General features: G+C 37.2%; 1 protein-coding gene across 5 annotated transcripts in view; it reads right to left on the reverse strand.

Annotated features, from left to right (window-relative positions):
- ANKS1B (ankyrin repeat and sterile alpha motif domain containing 1B) overlaps positions 1 to 18,114 on the reverse strand; it is a 1,075,523-nt gene that overhangs the window by 662,171 nt on the left and 395,238 nt on the right. For all 5 annotated transcript variants that reach the window (XM_047066127.1, XM_047066126.1, XM_047066125.1 and 2 more), the window contains exon 10: positions 11,099 to 11,264. In XM_047066127.1, the coding sequence (XP_046922083.1) occupies positions 11,099 to 11,264 (166 nt within the window). The remainder of the gene's footprint in view (positions 1 to 11,098; positions 11,265 to 18,114) is intronic.

An 18,114-nucleotide genomic window follows, 5' to 3' on the forward strand; every position in this document is an offset into this window, starting at 1 on the left:
TTTGCAGCACAGAGCCAGCTCGCTCTCTCCCTCTTTCTCTAACCCATCCTTGCTGTGCTTTCTCTCTCTCTCAAAATAAATAAATTAAATTTAAAAAAAACAAAGGTAGGAAAAAGTATCTGAGGTTTGAGGAGAGTACAACAGAGAAAAAGTGGAATGTGATATAGTGTGAAAGCCCTGCTTGAATGTGGTGAGCATGAATTTATGAATTAGTGAATGTTTACCCCCCTTTTATACATATTCTCACATTGTTCTATAGGATACAATAAATGACATAATAAAAAACCTAGACCCCCCCCATCATTACTGTAATAAGAGTTTATTATATCTTTAGATATCTTATTATTCTACAGTTCATGTTATTCATAATAGTACAGGTAAACTTGATTTGATAGAAAAAGTATAATTTTCTTTTTGTTTAAGATGATGTTTTCCAAATATAGCCAACTTCCACCAATTTGAACAAATTGAGATGACTACATTTTCAAATTGGTAAGCTGTCCATATGGATGAAGGAAGCAATTAATTTACCAGGATTTCTCTGTAGGTACTGCTGCCCTAGTTTTCTCTCTTTGCCCCTCTATAAACCAATAGTGGCTTACAAATTTACAATTTACTAGTTTAATAAATGGCTAAGACAGCACTGAGCACAGAGCAAATGCCAAACAAATAATTGCTGTTTGATAACAACGGTTCTTATCAGCAAGCCCAGTATTTGTATGTAAAAGAGTGTTTCCAAGGGGCTTAAAAATAGTTTGCTCTCTTAAATGAGTTCAACATACCCACAGAAATCATGTTGACACTACCTCCTTGCTTAGCAAAGATAAACATTCGTCCTAGTCCAGTCTGAATTATTTTAATTGCAAAATTTTGGCATTAGAATTAAGGAAGCTCCACTATTTCAAAAAATATTTTGGGGGGCGCCTGGGTGGCGCAGTCGGTTAAGCGTCCGACTTCAGCCAGGTCACGATCTCGGGGTCCGGGAGTTCGAGCCCCGCGTCAGGCTCTGGGCTGATGGCTCAGAGCCTGGAGCCTGCTTCCGATTCTGTGTCTCCCTCTCTCTGCCCCTCCCCCGTTCATGCTCTGTCTCTCTCTGTCCCAAAAATAAAAAAAAAAAAAAAAAAAAAAGTTGAAAAAAAAATATTTTGGTATAAATAAGCTACAGGCTCACCTGCACACTACTACCTCTCTCAGGATGTTGGGGGAGGTGTTGGGGGTTGTGGAGGATTATTCACCAGAGGACATCTTCATTTCAGGTTGACCACAGACCAGTAGGCACATTAGCAAATTGAACAGAAGTAAGCAAGACCCAAACTATCCTGGCATGAAACTATTGACTGTGTCCTTTTTATCAGAGATCATCTATTTTCTTCCAACAGGATTGGAAACAGTCTTCACTGGTGGTTATAAATTGCTCATTAATCAAAATGGATTTATTGGGCATCCATAGTGTGCAAAGCCTGCACTAAGTGATTCAAAATAACAGGTTGCCTAGTTACCATAAAATGGAAAAATTCCCCTGTGAAGGTTAAAATTAAATGAAAGGCAGACAAGAAAACATTATCTTTGATGGCATCTGACTATTTCACAGGACTTTTTCTGCCATTACAGCCATTTTCTCTTAAAGATAACAGTCTTTCACTCATTCATTCACTCACTTATTTTCATTCATTTATGTAATTGAGTCCCCACTATGACTATGTAAGATCCTTTGCTTGATGCAATAAGGCAAACAAACATGATTCAATATTGACTGCATAAGCATGAGTCTTAGCAAATTTACCAAGCAAGGACTGTACTTCTGTTGATCTTTATTTAATGAGCCTAGTACTAGAGCATTCTTTATTTCATATGAAATCTGTAGGCACTGAAGCATTACTGAAATGCTCCTTGCAAATGTATCACTCATTTTCTTGTTGAACTGTAAAATCTTGTTGAATATAGATTTACTAATAAATTGCTTTCATATTTAAATTAAACCAGTGACTATGATGTAATTTTTTTTCAGAATGAGATCTACTTTATACTAGCTTAACTAGTTAATAAATAGAAAAGACCACAGACAGGGAACTGATATGCATAGTTAACTGTGATTTTCTGTGAAAATGGATATTCTATATCCATGAATGGCATTGCCAGTCACAGCCAAGACCCTTAAGTGCATAGCCTCTGAAATGAGCAGGTAGCCAACGTCTGCCCACAGAGGCCCAGGATCCTCATTTGCCCCTCCCTTCTATGTATTGAATTTGTGTGCTCAGTTCTAGTCCCTGCAATTAGTTCTTAGGGCTACTGTAACAAAGTACTGCTACCTGGGTGCCCTAAACAACAGAAATTTATTGTCTCACAGTCTGGAGGCTAGAAGTCTGAAATCAAGTTTGGTTTCATTCTGTGGGCTGTGAAGGAAAGATCTGTTCGAGGCCTCTCTGGCTTGTGGATGGCCATCTTCCCCCTGTGTTTTTTCACATTGTCTTCCCTCTTTGCATATCTGTCTCTGTGTCTAAATTTCCTCCTCTTATAAGGATACCCATCATGATGGATTAGAGCCCACCTAATGACTTCATTTTAACTTGATTACCTCTATAAATGCCATCTCCAAATTCTTCAAGTAAGGTCACATTCTGAAATACTAGTGATTGAAAGACAAAAAGTGGAGGGGGGCATAATTCAAGCCATAACAGTCCCCAGTTTCTCTAAAGACCTAGTCATCCCTCAATCATTTCTTCCTCTCTCTCAGTCTCTCCAGGATAGCTTCAGAATGAAATTCTTGTGTGTGTAGAAGTCCTCACTTTGTCTGTAAACCTAACCCATGTTATCCAGCACAGTTAACCAAAAACTATAGAATGCATTCCCTCAAATATAATTATTTAGCTTCCTTGGCGACCTATTTCCTAAGTGGTAGAATTTTCAAAGGGAGAAGGGATAACTGCTCCTCTATACCCTCCCTCTTTGTTCCCCCTTCCCCTCTTTGTTGGCATTGCCTTTGTACTGGTCACCATAATGTTTTGCTGAAACTAAACATCAATCTCCTAATTAATCTTCCTGTCTCAAGCTTCATCTCTTTCCAATCTATTCTTCACACTGCTTCCAGAGAGGCTGTTCTAGAACAAAACCTATCACGTGAAGTCCCACTTAAAGTCTGTCAATGGTTCACTTCTGCTGTCAGGTGAAATCCAAATTTCTGCATGTCACCTCTTGTTCTTTTAATGCATTTTTCCTTAGCAGCATTCTGTACTTTAACCATGCTAAGTTGGGCATAGTCTCTGAATGAACTGTGTTCTTCCATGCCTCTGGATCTCTGCACACAGTTCTCATTCATCCATACACCATACAACTCCTGTTCATGTATCTGATTCTCTTTCTCTGAGGCTCCAATCAGGCAGCAAACTCCTACAGTAAGCTTCTACAAGATCCCTCCCCTTCTATCCTCCTGGAGCACTTATGCTCACCTCTCTCATTACACTTAATTACTCTTAATTTTAACACACCCTAAGCTCCAAAATATCAGAAGTTTCACTGTTTCTTCAGCAACATTTAGCACAATGCCTAGAACACTGTAAGTACTCAGTAAGTGTTTACTGAGTGGATAAGGAACTGTAGGGTAGCTACCTACCCAGTTCAGTTTAAGGGCCTCTAAAAGACTCATGTGCATCAAGAGATGTCTCCATATTCTGAAAGTCCTCCCTTTATTAGTAAAGGACTTGGTAAAATGGGAAACATCAGTGGCATCAAGAGAGGTCAATGACTTCCCTGAGTTCATCAGCTTTAGTTAGTTGGTCCTGAGGGGAAAAGGCAAAGCTAGGTATGGGTCATGAGGAATCAGCGATAGCAGACTGAGACCTAGAAGTAATTGGATCCATACAAAACCTAAGCTACAGGTTAATGGAATCAACAAAAGAAAATGACACAGACTGTGTCCTCATCCAGATAGAAGACAAACAGTGATGTTGATCTTCTCTTCCACCTGCTAGGTTAATTATGGAGGGGAATTTTGTGTGCTTCACTTGATAAAGTTCTATCTAGAATTAGAACAGAAACTGCTCTGACTTGTATTCACCCCTATTCCTATCATTAAAAAGAAAAATTCTTCAATTTAAATTCTGGACTCCCTCACCTCTAGAATTTACAATCGTGGTAAAAAGTACAGACTACCAATCATTATGAATTAACCTGGGTCAACTGAGCGAACTGGATTCTTTTATATTGAAACCAGATGACTGAACACAATCATGGAAATCATATAGTCATGCAAATTAACTCTTACCCCTTGAAAACAGTACTGTTTTCTTTTAAAACAGTAACAGCAACAAACAGCTCAGGCATTATGGGAATCTGTATTTTCCAAAAGAGGCTATAAGAATATCTTCTTATTTTTTTTAATTTTTTTAATGTTTATTTATTTTTGAGACAGAGAGAGACAGAACATGAATGGGGGAGGGTCAGAGAGAGAGGGAGACACAGAATCCAAAGCAGGCTCAAGGCTCTGAGCTGTCAGTAGATCTCACAGACCGTGAGACCATGACCTGAGGCGAAGTTGGAGGCTCAACCAACTGAGCCACCCAGGCGCCCCAAGAATATCTTCTTATAACATGACTTTAGTAACACTTTTCCATAAAGGATAGAGGTGATTAAATCCCTTGCACTTAAATATATGTAGGCCCTTAAATACCACAGAAGTGACATTGCCTTCTGAGTTAAGTCAAAAAGCAAAACAGCTTCTGCCTCATTCTCTTAAGATACTTGCTCTTGGAAGGCCATCACTTACCATGAGGAAGTCTACATAGGCCATACCAGACATATGAATAAGAATCAGTATTGAGAATGGATCCTTCAGCCCCACCCATGCCTTGAAGCTGCCACAGCTGATATCACTTGAGGCAGAAAAAAAACTGTCTCTGTAGAGTTGTCCCCAAATTGTAGATTTACAAACAAAATGAATGGCTAATTTTTTTGAACTCACTAAGTGTTGAGGTAACTACCTCAACATGTTGGATGTTATGCAGCCATCAATAACCAGAATAGATTCTGACATTTGGAAATGGGTGTTGCCATAACAAAAATCTAAAACATGTGGCATGAACTTTGTGACTGGGCAGCAGGCAAAAGCTAGAAGGGTCTCAAAGTGAATGACTGGGGAAGCCATAAGGGCCAAGGAGAGGGTTCCTGGAAGCCCACAGAACTATAAGGAAGCTGTTGGTGAAGGTGTAAAGGAGAGCAAATGTAATCAGAAGCTGAAAGTAAGGCATCATTTGTGTTGTAGTAGTGGCAGGTTTGGCAACATTGACATCTGAAGTAACATGGAAAATAGAAAATTAACCAAATGAACTCTATGATCTAAGGATGTTTCCAGGAAGAATATTGAAAGAGCAACCTGGCTTTGTCTGGCTGCCTATGATAACATGCAAGCAGAGAGAAAACTGAAGAATAACCTACCAAATACAAAGGAGTCAGGAATTTCTGGGTTTCTTATTTGCAGTTGCTCCAAATGGCAAACAATTTTCAAATTAAGGCCAATGACCAATTCTGAGTGGGATGCAAGATTATTTGTTAAGGCCTGAGACAGCTCTCAGGTGGTGTTGTATAGAATCTTTAAGTCGGACAAAAAAACCCTCTAAGTATTTTTAAGGGCATGACTCACAGATTCTCCCTGTTCAATAGTAGGGTTTCTAAGAGTCTCAAGGATATTATCACACAGAGCTCTCGTAAGGAGTCCTAGGTAGAGAAGAGCTAATCTGGAACATAAGCTTTTGTCTAATGAAGTGAAATACAATTGGAACACAAAAAGTCCACAAAGTTTTAAGAGAAATTTTATCAGCTTGAACTGGAAGGAACAGAAATATAAAACAGAGCCCCTTTGACTCCTAATCTTTAAAAGACAGAAAAAGCAGGTAAGAAAGATACTCAGCTGTAAACACAGGCTACTTTATATGGAAAATAAAGAATGATTCAGAGGGTGGAACCCAGTGCCACAGAGAACAACTCCTATGCCACAAGACTGAGTCTTAATCAAGGAACTGTGTATGCCTGATTAGATTCAGAATTGCCACAGGCTAGTGACCACTGTATGCCTTGTTCTCCCTGTGTTTGGATGGGAGTATCAATTATGGTTTCCCTATGCCTGATTCACTACTATATGTTGGGTATGTAGGAAAGAAGACTGAAAACTGGTCTTAGGTCATCACTGCCAAGAGCAAAGGCAGTCAAGAACCTGCACCATCAGAACTACACCAGGGAGATGCATGCACACCTGAAACTTGATTTGGAGCTTGTAATAATAGGCTAGTGTTTAGAAATCCTGAAGGTATAAACAAGTATAATTTCCATAGGAAAAGATATATTGGGGCACCTGGGTGGCTCAGTTGGTTAAGCGTCTGACTTCGGCTCAGCTCATGATCTCATGCTCTGTGAGTTCAAGCCCCGCATCAGGCTCTGTGCTGACAGCTCAGAGTCTGGAGCCTGCCTCGGATTCTGTCTCTGTCTCTGTCTCTGTCTCTGCCCCTCCCCCACTTGCACTCTCTCTCTCTCTCTCTCTCTCTCTCTCTCTCTCAAAAATAAATAAACATTTAAAAACAATTACTTTAAAAGACATTTTGGAAAAGGATATAAATTATTGTGCCCAAAGGGCAGATGACGGCAGATTTTATTTTCCAAAATTGACAGCAAAAGTATCTCCCATTTTTATTACAAAGCACCATTGACACTCCTTCCATTAAGAAGTGGGTTTCATATTCTCTCCCCTTGAATCTGAGTAGACATGGAATTATATAGTATAAGTGATTATCTGTGACTTCTAAGGCTAGATAGTAAAAATAACACCTGTTTTTTTTTCAGATGCTTGTTCTCACAATCTAGCCAGTATGTCATGAGGAAACCAAGCAATCCATGGAGAGGAAAAATGGTCCCCAGCCCATAAACCTAGCCAAACTCTAAGCTATCACCAACTTGCCAGCCATTTGTGGGCCATCTTGAAAATAGGTCCCTTATCCCCCACTTGAGCAGCCCCAACTCATACCAAGTGGCACAGATAAGCTGTCCCTGTCAAATGAACTCACCAAACTTGCAGGTTTGTGAACAAATTAAATGACTGATGTTCCTCTAAGTAAGTTTGGGATGGCTTTTTAAACTTTGTTTAACGTTTATTCATTTTTGAGAAACAGAGACAGAGCATGAGTGGGGTAGGGGCAGAGAGAGAGGGAGACACAGAATTCAAAGCAGGCTCCAGGCTCTGAGCTGTGAGCACAGAATGCAATGCGGTACTCGAACTCATGGACTGTGGCATCATGACCTGAGCTGAAGTCAGGCGCTTAACCAACTGAGTGGGGTGACTTTTTAAATAGCAATAGATAACTGACACAGACATCATCTCCTTCATGAAGTCTTCCCCAAGCTCCCAGGTGAAGTTAAGTTCCTTTTGTCTGTTCCCCAAATACTTTGTATAACATTGACTTAAACTTATTACACTCTATTGAAATTAACTATTCACTTGTCTGCTTCCATGAGAGTGCAAGAACAGGCCTGTGCCTTCTGGAAAAATTAGCTCTTCAAATATGTTACTTTTGCCTCATTTTCCCTCTCCTCTCCTTCTGAAGCTTTAAATAAACAAATTAGAATTTTCTAGTGTATCCTCCAAGTCTCTTACCTTCACATTAAATTTTTCATCTCTGTCTCTCTGTGCAACATTCTATGAAACTTCTTCTGCCCTAATTTCCAGCTCACTAAATCGCCCTTCAGCTGAATCTAATCTGATGTTCCACTTATCCAATGAGTTTGAAATCTGAGGTAGTTTGTGTGTGTGTGTGTGTGTGTGTGTGTGTGTGTTTATAGTAGCATGGTCATTTTTCAGCCTGCACCTGATAATTCCAATATTTGAAGTCTTTTCACATGTGGATCTCTTATTTCTTGTTTTTGTGATTCTGGTTTCAAGGTTTCTTTCCTTAGACTAATTATTGTACACTGCTAATATTAATCAGAAAAGTATTTGGGGCCTATAAAAAGAGTATATTCCTCTTTAGAGGCAGAGAGAGAATCCCAGGAGGGGTAGTGGGAGAGAGAAAGGGGGAGAGGGAGAGGGAGAGGGAGAGGGAGAGGGAGAGGGAGAGGGAGAGGGAGAGGGAGAGGGAGAGGAGCAGGGCTCACCCAATGTGGGGCAGGAGCTCAATGAGGGTATTACTTTAAATTAAATTCATGGGTTGACAGTTTTTGGACCATTTAGGTGATAGAAATTTGTGGTACATATTTGTGTGAGGACCAGTTTGTTGGTAATAACACCTCAGGAATTTCCCTCTTTGTTCTTCTCACAACAAATCATCTTTCTTTGGGGTGGGGGTTATGGGACAAGTTTATTTCTGATTACTGTGAGGTATAGCCCCTGGAGTCCCAGCTGTATGGAGGAAGATTTTCCTATTAGGGTCTCCATGCTGGACAGGCACAGAGATTTTTTTCTCTACATAAACCTTGAGGTTTATGAGGCATTAAGCACCAGAATTCAACAGCAGGTTCAGAAAATTCCCTCAGTACAAAATAGCTTTAGTAATCCACTGGTTTCTCACCTTCACGAATGTTTTGGTCTGATTATATCTTACTAACCTACTAACCCCAAAAAGTTTCCTAATTTATACGTTATTCAATTTTTATAATTTTCCTGTTACCTTTTTTGTGCTTTTAAGTTTTTCTTTTCTGTATTTTTAGCTAGCATATTTAATTGTTTTTAGCAGGAGAAGCCTAATCAGCCTTGTTACCTGGGTCAATGTCTTTTTCACCCCTGTATCCTCAGCATATAGAACACTGCTTGGCACATGAAGGAACTCAATTAGTTTTTGATTGTTTAATGAATAAATCCCTGTCTTCTTTGACTCTTTCATTCCTGCCTCCACCACCCACAACACATCCATATTTTCTGTGCCCTAATTAAAGCTCTTTTACATTTTATACATGTATGCCTTCTATTTTTCTATATTTACTGAGCTTTGCCCTGACCTCCCCAGTATTTCCTGGTTACCTCTCCTATGGAAGAGTTTTCATTCTTTTTTTTTTTTAATTTTTTTTAACATTTATTTATTTTTGAGAGAGACAGAGCAGGAGCAGGGGAGGGGCAGAGAGAGAGGGAGTCACAGAATCTGAAGCAGGCTCCAGGCTTTGAGCTGTCAGCACAGAGCCCAAAGTGGGGCTTGAACTCACGAACCACGAGATCATGACCTGAGCCAAAGTTGGTCGCTTAACCAACCGAGTCACCCAGGAGCCCCTGGAACAGTTTTCATTCTTGTCAACTGCCATAGTTTGGGATCAGCACTGACTTCACTTTTTGTGACTACTTCTGATAACTCACTATTCCACTTTTATCAAATATCTGCTGCTTTTCTGAAGATCATGCTATCCTATTATAACATTCTTTTTCTGATTTTGTTGCTACCTTATGTGAACTTCCAGTCATACCTCCACATTTCTTGAGAATTTCAGCATGTGGTTCACGATTTCAACTATACTTCATCCCCCAATATAAAGTATAAAATAGTATTTAAAAGCACAGGTTGAACAACCAAATGCAAGTCCAAGACCTATCCCTTATTAATAAAGAACTCTGGGAAGTTACCTAATATTTCAGTGTTACAGTTTCTTCATTTGTAAAATGGTAATAATGATATTATTACCTGATAGCATTGTAACAATTACATGTAATAAGGCATATAAAGTACTTAGAACAGTATCTGGCACTTAGTAAATGCTGAATAAATTTGAACTATTTTCATTATTATGCTCTTACCTCATCCTAAAAATCCTCCTTCTGCATGCTTATGATTCATACAACACCCTTTGTCTCAATGCTTTCTCATTTGTCCACTTCTATAAAATTTCTCAGTTATTATCTAAAATGGCATTTCTGAATTTTACTTTAATCCTTCTCAAGATCTACCTCTTCTTTTCAGCCAATGACTTTTTATCTGAATCCAGAAATGTAATCCATTTGGAAATACACAGTTCAGAATTTCTCTATATTCATAACAATGCTCTATCTTCTCTCTGGGGGAAGTAATGTCTGGGTCTTCTCTACCCATTGTGTTCTTTCTTCTTAGTTTTTATCTTTAATCTCTCCACCAGCAAATTGCTTTAACCTCTGAACTTGACCAAGGCTTACTTATTCTAAAATAAAACTAGATATTTCTCCCTTGCACCTCTTTTTTTCTCATGTTACTATCCTATCTCTTCTTCTAATCTTCGTGAAAGGGTAATCTGTACTCTCCCATTTTCCAGTGTCTCACTGTTAACTTCCAGAAATCTGAAAATTTTATTTCATCACTTATAAAACTTACTTTTCAAAATTAAGCAGCAATTGGATTGTCAAACCAAAAATCCCTCTATTAAGTTTCTCTTACAACTTCTTTGCAGCATTGAATATATTGACCACCCACTTGAAACATTCCTCCATCATTAGAGTTCATGTTACTATCTTGCATTCTTTCTTAGAGGCGGTGGTGAAGTAACAGAGGTATAATGATAGTCAAATACTCATGTTCAAGAAAGGCCCCCTTATGTATTGATCTTAAATAAGACCCTAGCTCCAATTTCCTTATCAGTAAAATGGGCATAATATTTACTTAACTTGTACACTAATTGATAATGAAAATAAATAAAATAATGGATCTGAAAATAGCATGAAAGATATAAAATATACAAAGTACCTGAGTACATTTCAATAAACTGAAAACAGGATGCAGAAAACTATATTAAAAGACTTGCTACCAAATCTGCTATGAAGTTCTAAAGGACCTCAAGGTTTTTTTTCTTAAAGAACCCCAAGTTTTGCATCTGACCTAAAAGGTTTTTCACTTTTGCAAGGTTTCAAAGTGCCTTCACCAAGGCAGTACCACTCTTGTCAGGAAGTTAAGAGACACTGTATCAAAAACTCTGACTTCTGGGACTCACTTCAAAATGCAAAAAATGATTAGTGTGACTATACTGGGGCACTTTCATGTTTAAAATATTGTGGAAAATCAAAATATTAATGATGCCTCTTCACACACACAAGCATGCAAATTGAATTGGTCCAATGTAAGAAATATTACCCGTTCTACAAAAAAATTAATATTAGAAAAGGAAATATTACCAGTTCTTGGAGAAGGGGCCCTTGCAATTTCTAAGGAGCAAGGTTTCTTTGTAACTGCTATGTCCGTGAGATCACATAGAAAGTTCTCATTTTCTGAAGGAAATGTATCGAGAGAAGCAGATGGTACAATTTCCATAGTGTAATTCCTCTTCTTTGGATAGGACTCCTGAAAGGAAGGAGAAAAAATAAAAATAGCTTTGTGATAAAGACACAGCTTGTTTGATTTATAAAAACTAGAAAAGATAATCAGATTCATCAGTTCTTCCAAAACTGATTAAGAGATGCTGATTCATCTGTTTGAATAAGTTATATCATCATGTAACCCCAATATTATCAGCGATCTTTTTCGAAGGGTCCTGACAGTTCGGTTCCCCTGAATTTATCACTGACATACTAAAGTTCATGATGCTTTGTCATGATCTCTTTTTGTAGTATATGGCTATTTCCTAGTTGTGGCATAAACTGTCGTTTAATCAACAGTTATTCCCAAGACTCTACTCCCTTGCCAGCTTCCTAGGGATAGCCAGCCATGTGACTCAATTTTGGCCAGTTAGATAAAAGGGAGACTTCTGGAAAAATATTTTCCCCAGAGAAAGAAACAAGCAATGGGGCTCTTTCAGAGCCTTAGCCACCCTCAGTTTCCTCTCTCTGGATGCAATTTTGATGTCTGCACACAGGACAGGCATGTTGTGACCATAAGGTAATAACCTTAAGATCAAAAAGGTAATAGGCTAAGAATGGCAAGAGAAGGATAAAACACGCCTAGAACCTTGATGATATCACGGAGATACTGAAAGAGCCCCAGGACTGAAAGAGCCCCAGGACTGGTTAGTTACTACAGACTTCTTAAATAAAAAAGTCCTTGTTGTTTGAGCCATTGCTAATAGGGATTTTATTTATTTATTTTTTTTTTTGTCATTTCAGGTTAGGATAAAATGAAGGTCCAATTCTATACTACTGATTCTTTTAAGCATTCTAAAAATAGGAATTCATTGCATTTCACAAGATCTTAATTTCATATACAAGGCATTAATTGGTCAACAGATATTATTTGGCATCTATCATATCTATTTAGGACTATACTAAGTGCTAGAGATTTTTAAAACCTAATAAGGTACAATCCTTGCCCTCAGAAAGTTCACAGTATACTAGAGAAGAAAAACAGATACCTGCATAATGAATTTCACTATTAATTATGTTTTGTTTTTGATGTTTGTTATTTTTACAAAGCATAGTTCACTATCAAAAGAAAAAGACAAGAAAAAAAATAAACTCATTTTCAAAAAGATCTCCCAAGATATGACCCAAGGTCAGTAAAGATTTAGTATAAGCTCCTATTTTTTCTATAATGGTATTTACAGTGCTGTAGAATAAGTATTCAAGGTCAGTGTAATTGCTTTCAGACCATACCAGACCCTCACACATCAAAGAATCAATTATGTTCACTCTACTCTATTGAAAGGAGGAAATTGGGAGTAATTTATTTGTAACAACAAAGGGTGACAAAGTAGAAAGTATCCAGGGGAAAGCAATCAATCTGGTATATGATTTGAAAATCATGTCACAGATGAAATGATGAAAGGAACTGCCATGTTCTATCCTGGAGAAGCCTTACAGCAGCATCATAGTTTTCTCAACACATTTGAAAGGCTAACCCTAAAGAGCTCTCCCACAAAGCAGGGGATGGGGAGAAGTTGCTATGGTAGATTATTCCAGAGTTCTTTTTTTTTTTTTTTTATATGAAGTTTATTGACAAATTGGTTTCCATACAACACCCAGTGCTCATCCCAAAAGGTGCCCTCCTCAATACCCATCACCCACCCGCCCCTCCCTCCCACCCCCCATCAACCCTCAGTTTGTTCTCAGTTTTTAACAGTCTCTTATGCTTTGGCTCTCTCCCACTCTAACCTCTTTTTTTTTTTTTTTTTCCTTCCCCTCCCCCATGGGTTCCTGTTAAGTTTCTCAGGATCCACATAAGAGTGAAACCATATGGTATCTGTCTTTCTCTGTATGGCTTATTTCACTTAGCATCACACTCTCCAGTTCCATCCACGTTGCTACAAAAGGCCATATTTCATTTTTTCTCATTGCCACGTAGTATTCCATTGTGTATATAAACCACAATTTCTTTATCCATTCATCAGTTGATGGACATTTAGGCTCTTTCCATAATTTGGCTATTGTTGAGAGTGCTGCTATGAACATTGGGGTACAAGTGCCCCTATGCATCAGTACTCCTGTATCCCTTGGGTAGATTCCTAGCAGTGCTGTTGCTGGGTCATAGGGTAGGTCTATTTTTAATTTTCTGAGGAACCTCCACACTGCTTTCCAGAGCGGCTGCACCAATTTGCATTCCCACCAACAGTGCAAGAGGGTTCCCGTTTCTCCACATCCTCTCCAGCATCTATAGTCTCCTGATTTGTTCATTTTGGCCACTCTGACTGGCGTGAGGTGATACCTGAGTGTGGTTTTGATTTGTATTTCCCTGATAAGGAGCGACGCTGAACATCGATTATTCCAGAGTTCTTAAAGGCAGAACAAAGACCAACATTTATAAGTCAAAAAGGGCAAATCTGAGTCAAAACAAAAAAAGCTCTATGAATTAATAATATTCCTTATCCTTTATTTTTTATTATTATTTTTAATATGTCCCACCCCCCATCAACCCTCAGTTTGTTCTCAGTTTTTTAAGAGTCTCTTATGCTTCGGCTCTCTCCCTCTCTAACCTCTTTTTTTTTCTTTTAAACAAAAATGCACTAATGTAACAATAGCTGAAAATACACTAGAAAGCAACAAAAGAAACTCCTAATTACTGGAAATCTTTAAGTAGAACTATGTATTGATAAAATTATCTATAAAACACATTGTAAAGCGAATATATCAGATGACTGTAAACTCCATGAAGGCTGGAAATTGTTTTGTTCACCACTCTATCCCCAGATTCTAATACAAGTCCTGCCATATAGGGGCAACAAATATATACTGATCAAATGAACACTCTCTAATGTCCTTTTTAAAAAATTCTAACTATCAATTAGGGAAATGATTATGCCTTGTTCAGATATAAATTACTTTGCTCTTCAGTTTGGTTATTATTATCCGTTACTGGTATTGCTTACTGTTTTACATGTCAAAAGTAAAAACTGAGTTTATGATAATAAGATTACAAAGAGTCATGAAAAAAGTCCCTAGCTTAAACCCTAGTTCATCTTAAAATCAAATTAATCAGAACAACCCATTCTTCATGGATTTAGTTAGATTGGAATTTTACTCTGTTTATAAAGAATTATGAATATTTAATGGCCTTGAAAAATGCTCTGTAATTTAACCACACAGAATGCGTTACTTTGCTTTCTCCTTAAAAATGAAGTACATTATTTATTAGAGAAATATTAGAAAATATAAAGAAAGAAAAAAAATCACATGAAAACACAGCATGCTCAGGAAACTAATAGTAACATTTTGCTGTATATCCTCCCAGACTGCTTCCCTCTGTAAATGTATGTGTGGACATGTGAGTGTGTGCAAAGGAAAGAAAAAAATATTTTAAACAACAATGAAATACACCCTCTTCTGCTTACTAAGAAAGTGCCATCATTTCTCATTAAAGAAGGCACACTCAACAAAATATCTGACTAGTATCCCTCAACAGAGGGGTGGATATGTGATATAATAAAATAATGAGATGAATCTATGTGTGTCCACTACTCAGTTTAGAACATTACCATGAAACCCAGGCTTCCCACCTGTGCTCCCCTTTCCAATTTCTCCTCCTCCCTCCCCAACCATGGCTAATATTTGTTCTGAACTTTGTGTTCCTCGAGTTGTTGTTGAAATTTAACTATATATGTAAGCAGCATTGATAAAGAATAAATTGTTTTGTACTACATGCTTTTGACTTTCATAAGAATAGTATAAAATATTCTTGCTCTTCTATGACTTTTTCAATCAATATAAAGTTTCTGAGTTTCATTTGTTTTCAAAGTGGTAACGGAATTCACTATATAGGTATACAATAATACTTTACAGATTCTCCTGACAGTGGACTTTTAAACATTTCCTAGGTGTTTTATTATTAAGCACAATTTGCTATTAACATTCTGAATGAGTCTTTTTGTACAATTAACCAAGGTATGTAGTCATTGGGCAGAGAGTCAAGAACAGACACAAGGTGAGAAAAATTAATGAAATCAAGAGTTCTACACATACAGGAGTTTACAGCAAGAGGTGATCAGGAGAACCAAGACAGGATATCCTGTAGGTTCTACAGAAATCTTGAGGAGGACACTGCATTTTCCCACCCAAAGTGGGATGAAGGTTCAAGGGATTTTTCACAAGACCCTAATTTCATATACAAGGCGTTATTGGTCAACAGATATTAACTTGGAATCTATCATATATACTTAGGACTATGCTAAGTGCTAGAGATTGATATCAAGATATCCTTATATCAAGATATTATCTATAAATATGTATATGCATTATAGGTAATGCTTTGTATTCTGATATGTATTTACTTCTAATAATGCATTCTGAACAAGTTTCAATGACAAATATGTGTCTACATGATAAATTTAAGGTTAAGTCTCAGTATACACATGGTCATGATTTATTTTAGTGAATCTTATCATATTGAAATTTCGATGTTTTGATTTTAAGGGAACATTCTTATGCATATACCTGTGTTTAAATATTCAACTATTTATTTTGAAATAGAATTCCTGTAACAATAGGTATATACCATATGCTTACATTTAATTGAATCTGTTTCTGGACTTTCTAATTGGTTCCATATGTCAATCTATTCTAGTACCAAAATCACACTGTTTTGATTGCTGAAACCTTAAAATTAATCTTACTATCTGGTAGGATAAGTCTCTCCTCATGTTCATCTCTGTCAAAACATTCACGATTATCCTCATGTTTATTTTTAAAAAACAATCTTTAAACATTTTGTCAACTTCTCCTCAAATCATTCCCTCTCCTTTGTTTCCTGTCAGTAAATTGTACTGCCATACACCAGCCACTCTAACAACTTGGGGGCTGTTCTTCCATCCTCATTCTTCCTCAATGCTATACCCAGTCAATCCCAAGTCCCTTACTTCATCATTGAATTATACCTCAAACACGTTCATTTCTCTCCATTCCTGCTACCACCCTAAGTCCAGGTCACCACTGTATCTCACTTGAACTACTATAACAACTTCTTAACTAGTCTCCTTGCCTTCTCTGTTCCTCTTCCAATTAATTCGCTTTCAAACACTAGCATAAGGTTATGCTAGTAAATTATGTCAAAATCAACTCATTTACTTTCATCATAACTTTTAGAGAGAACATAAAATGCTCTAGTCATAATACATGTTGATTCTTTTTAAATATTTAACATGGCTTTTCATGATATCTCAGAGTTTCTATACTAAATGATTTCATTAGATGCATTAATGATCCAGATAGCATGCTAACTGAAATAACTAGATCTGGGAGAATAAACCAGAGGTTAAACATAATCCCACTAATCTATAAGATAAGTGAGGTTAATTTCTAAAGACATGCTTGTCTATCACCTAGCAAAGTACCATATTCATGTTAGGACTCTGTCAATACATAATAAAAATGAATATATAAAATAATTAATATTTTAGTTAGTATTTTAAGGCCAACATCCTCCACTGGAATTAAAAATCCATAGAGGCAAGGACTATGACCATGATTTTCATATAGTATGCACTTAATAAATATATGTTGAATTAATGAAATCTGAAACAATGTCATTCAGAAACTATCATAGATGCAAATCACTGTAAGAATAGCAATTTACACTTGTTTTATAGTCTGCAAAGTGAATAGTACTTCATTTGCCCAGATGATTCTTATTAGCCCTCACAACCAGCCTACCAATGTTATTAGTATCTCCACCCAAAAAATAAGGCTTGGAATTCCTCAGTGACTTCTTCAATATTCAGCATCTGGTTAATGGAAGTTTCAGGGCTCCAACTGAGGTCTTGTGACAGCTATTTTAGTGTTCATATTATTGTATCACAGATTAAAAAAAGGACTATGCCAAGATCTTTATTGTCAGAACTAAGGGAAAGAAAAAACCTCCATATATTATTAGGTAGTATATAGCCTTGCCAACTTCCTAACCTTTGCAAGCCTTTTTCCTTACAGTGGGAAGCCTGGACTTTGATATACAAGCTAATTATCAACATACTTTTGATGATAAATCCTGGTAATGGACTAGATGAATTAAAAAAATTGGCCCTACAATTTGTGACTCACCTTCAAGGCTCCATTGTAGTTAATTTAGCATAATTGGGCTCCAATTTGGTTAGCAGTTTTTGTTTTTTTTCTTGATATTTAGCCTCTAATTATATTCTAATGCCTGGTTGCAGGATCCCAGACTTGTTTCTGTGCTTGTTTCTTGTTTTTGTTTTTGTTTTTGTTTTTTTTTAATTAAGAGTAGCATACCTAGGATTGTGTTCTCTATCTTGGTGTTTGCCAGCTGTCTCTTGAGGGACTAAAAATGCTCTGTCCCTGAATCCTGAACAGGTCCCTAAAGCCCTGAGTGTCTGACTTGACAGCTCCCGAGGGAATGTCTGGCTTCCATGTTTAGTCTACTTAGTCAGCTTCAGTGTACCTGCTATAGTTGATTGTGCAATGTGTGGACCCAACCATACTTCTTCAAAAAGATGCATACTATAAGCATTGAATAAATTAATAGAACATATGCTCCCCCCCCAAAATAAACAGGAGTAATAAAATGCCTAAATAATATGTTTTCATGTGTTGCTTACACTGTGCTCCCAAAAGTTTCAAAATTCCAGTGGTAAGCTAAATCTAACAAGTCAAATTTATTAGTGATTAAATATAAAGTCTTTTGGTTTAGCACATATATTAGTTATAAAAATTTAGCTTGAGGGTATATAGATAAGCAATACCATGAAAAAAGTAATTAGGAGGTACAGCTGACAGTATGAATGACAATATAATATACTCAAGAGATAATGTGACATTGA

The sequence above is a fragment of the Lynx rufus genome, unplaced genomic scaffold (genome assembly GCF_022079265.1).
Source record: "Lynx rufus isolate CCGP_SWC_20201006 ecotype Redwood Valley unplaced genomic scaffold, mLynRuf1.p SCAF_7, whole genome shotgun sequence".
Taxonomy (NCBI): Eukaryota; Metazoa; Chordata; class Mammalia; order Carnivora; family Felidae; genus Lynx; species Lynx rufus.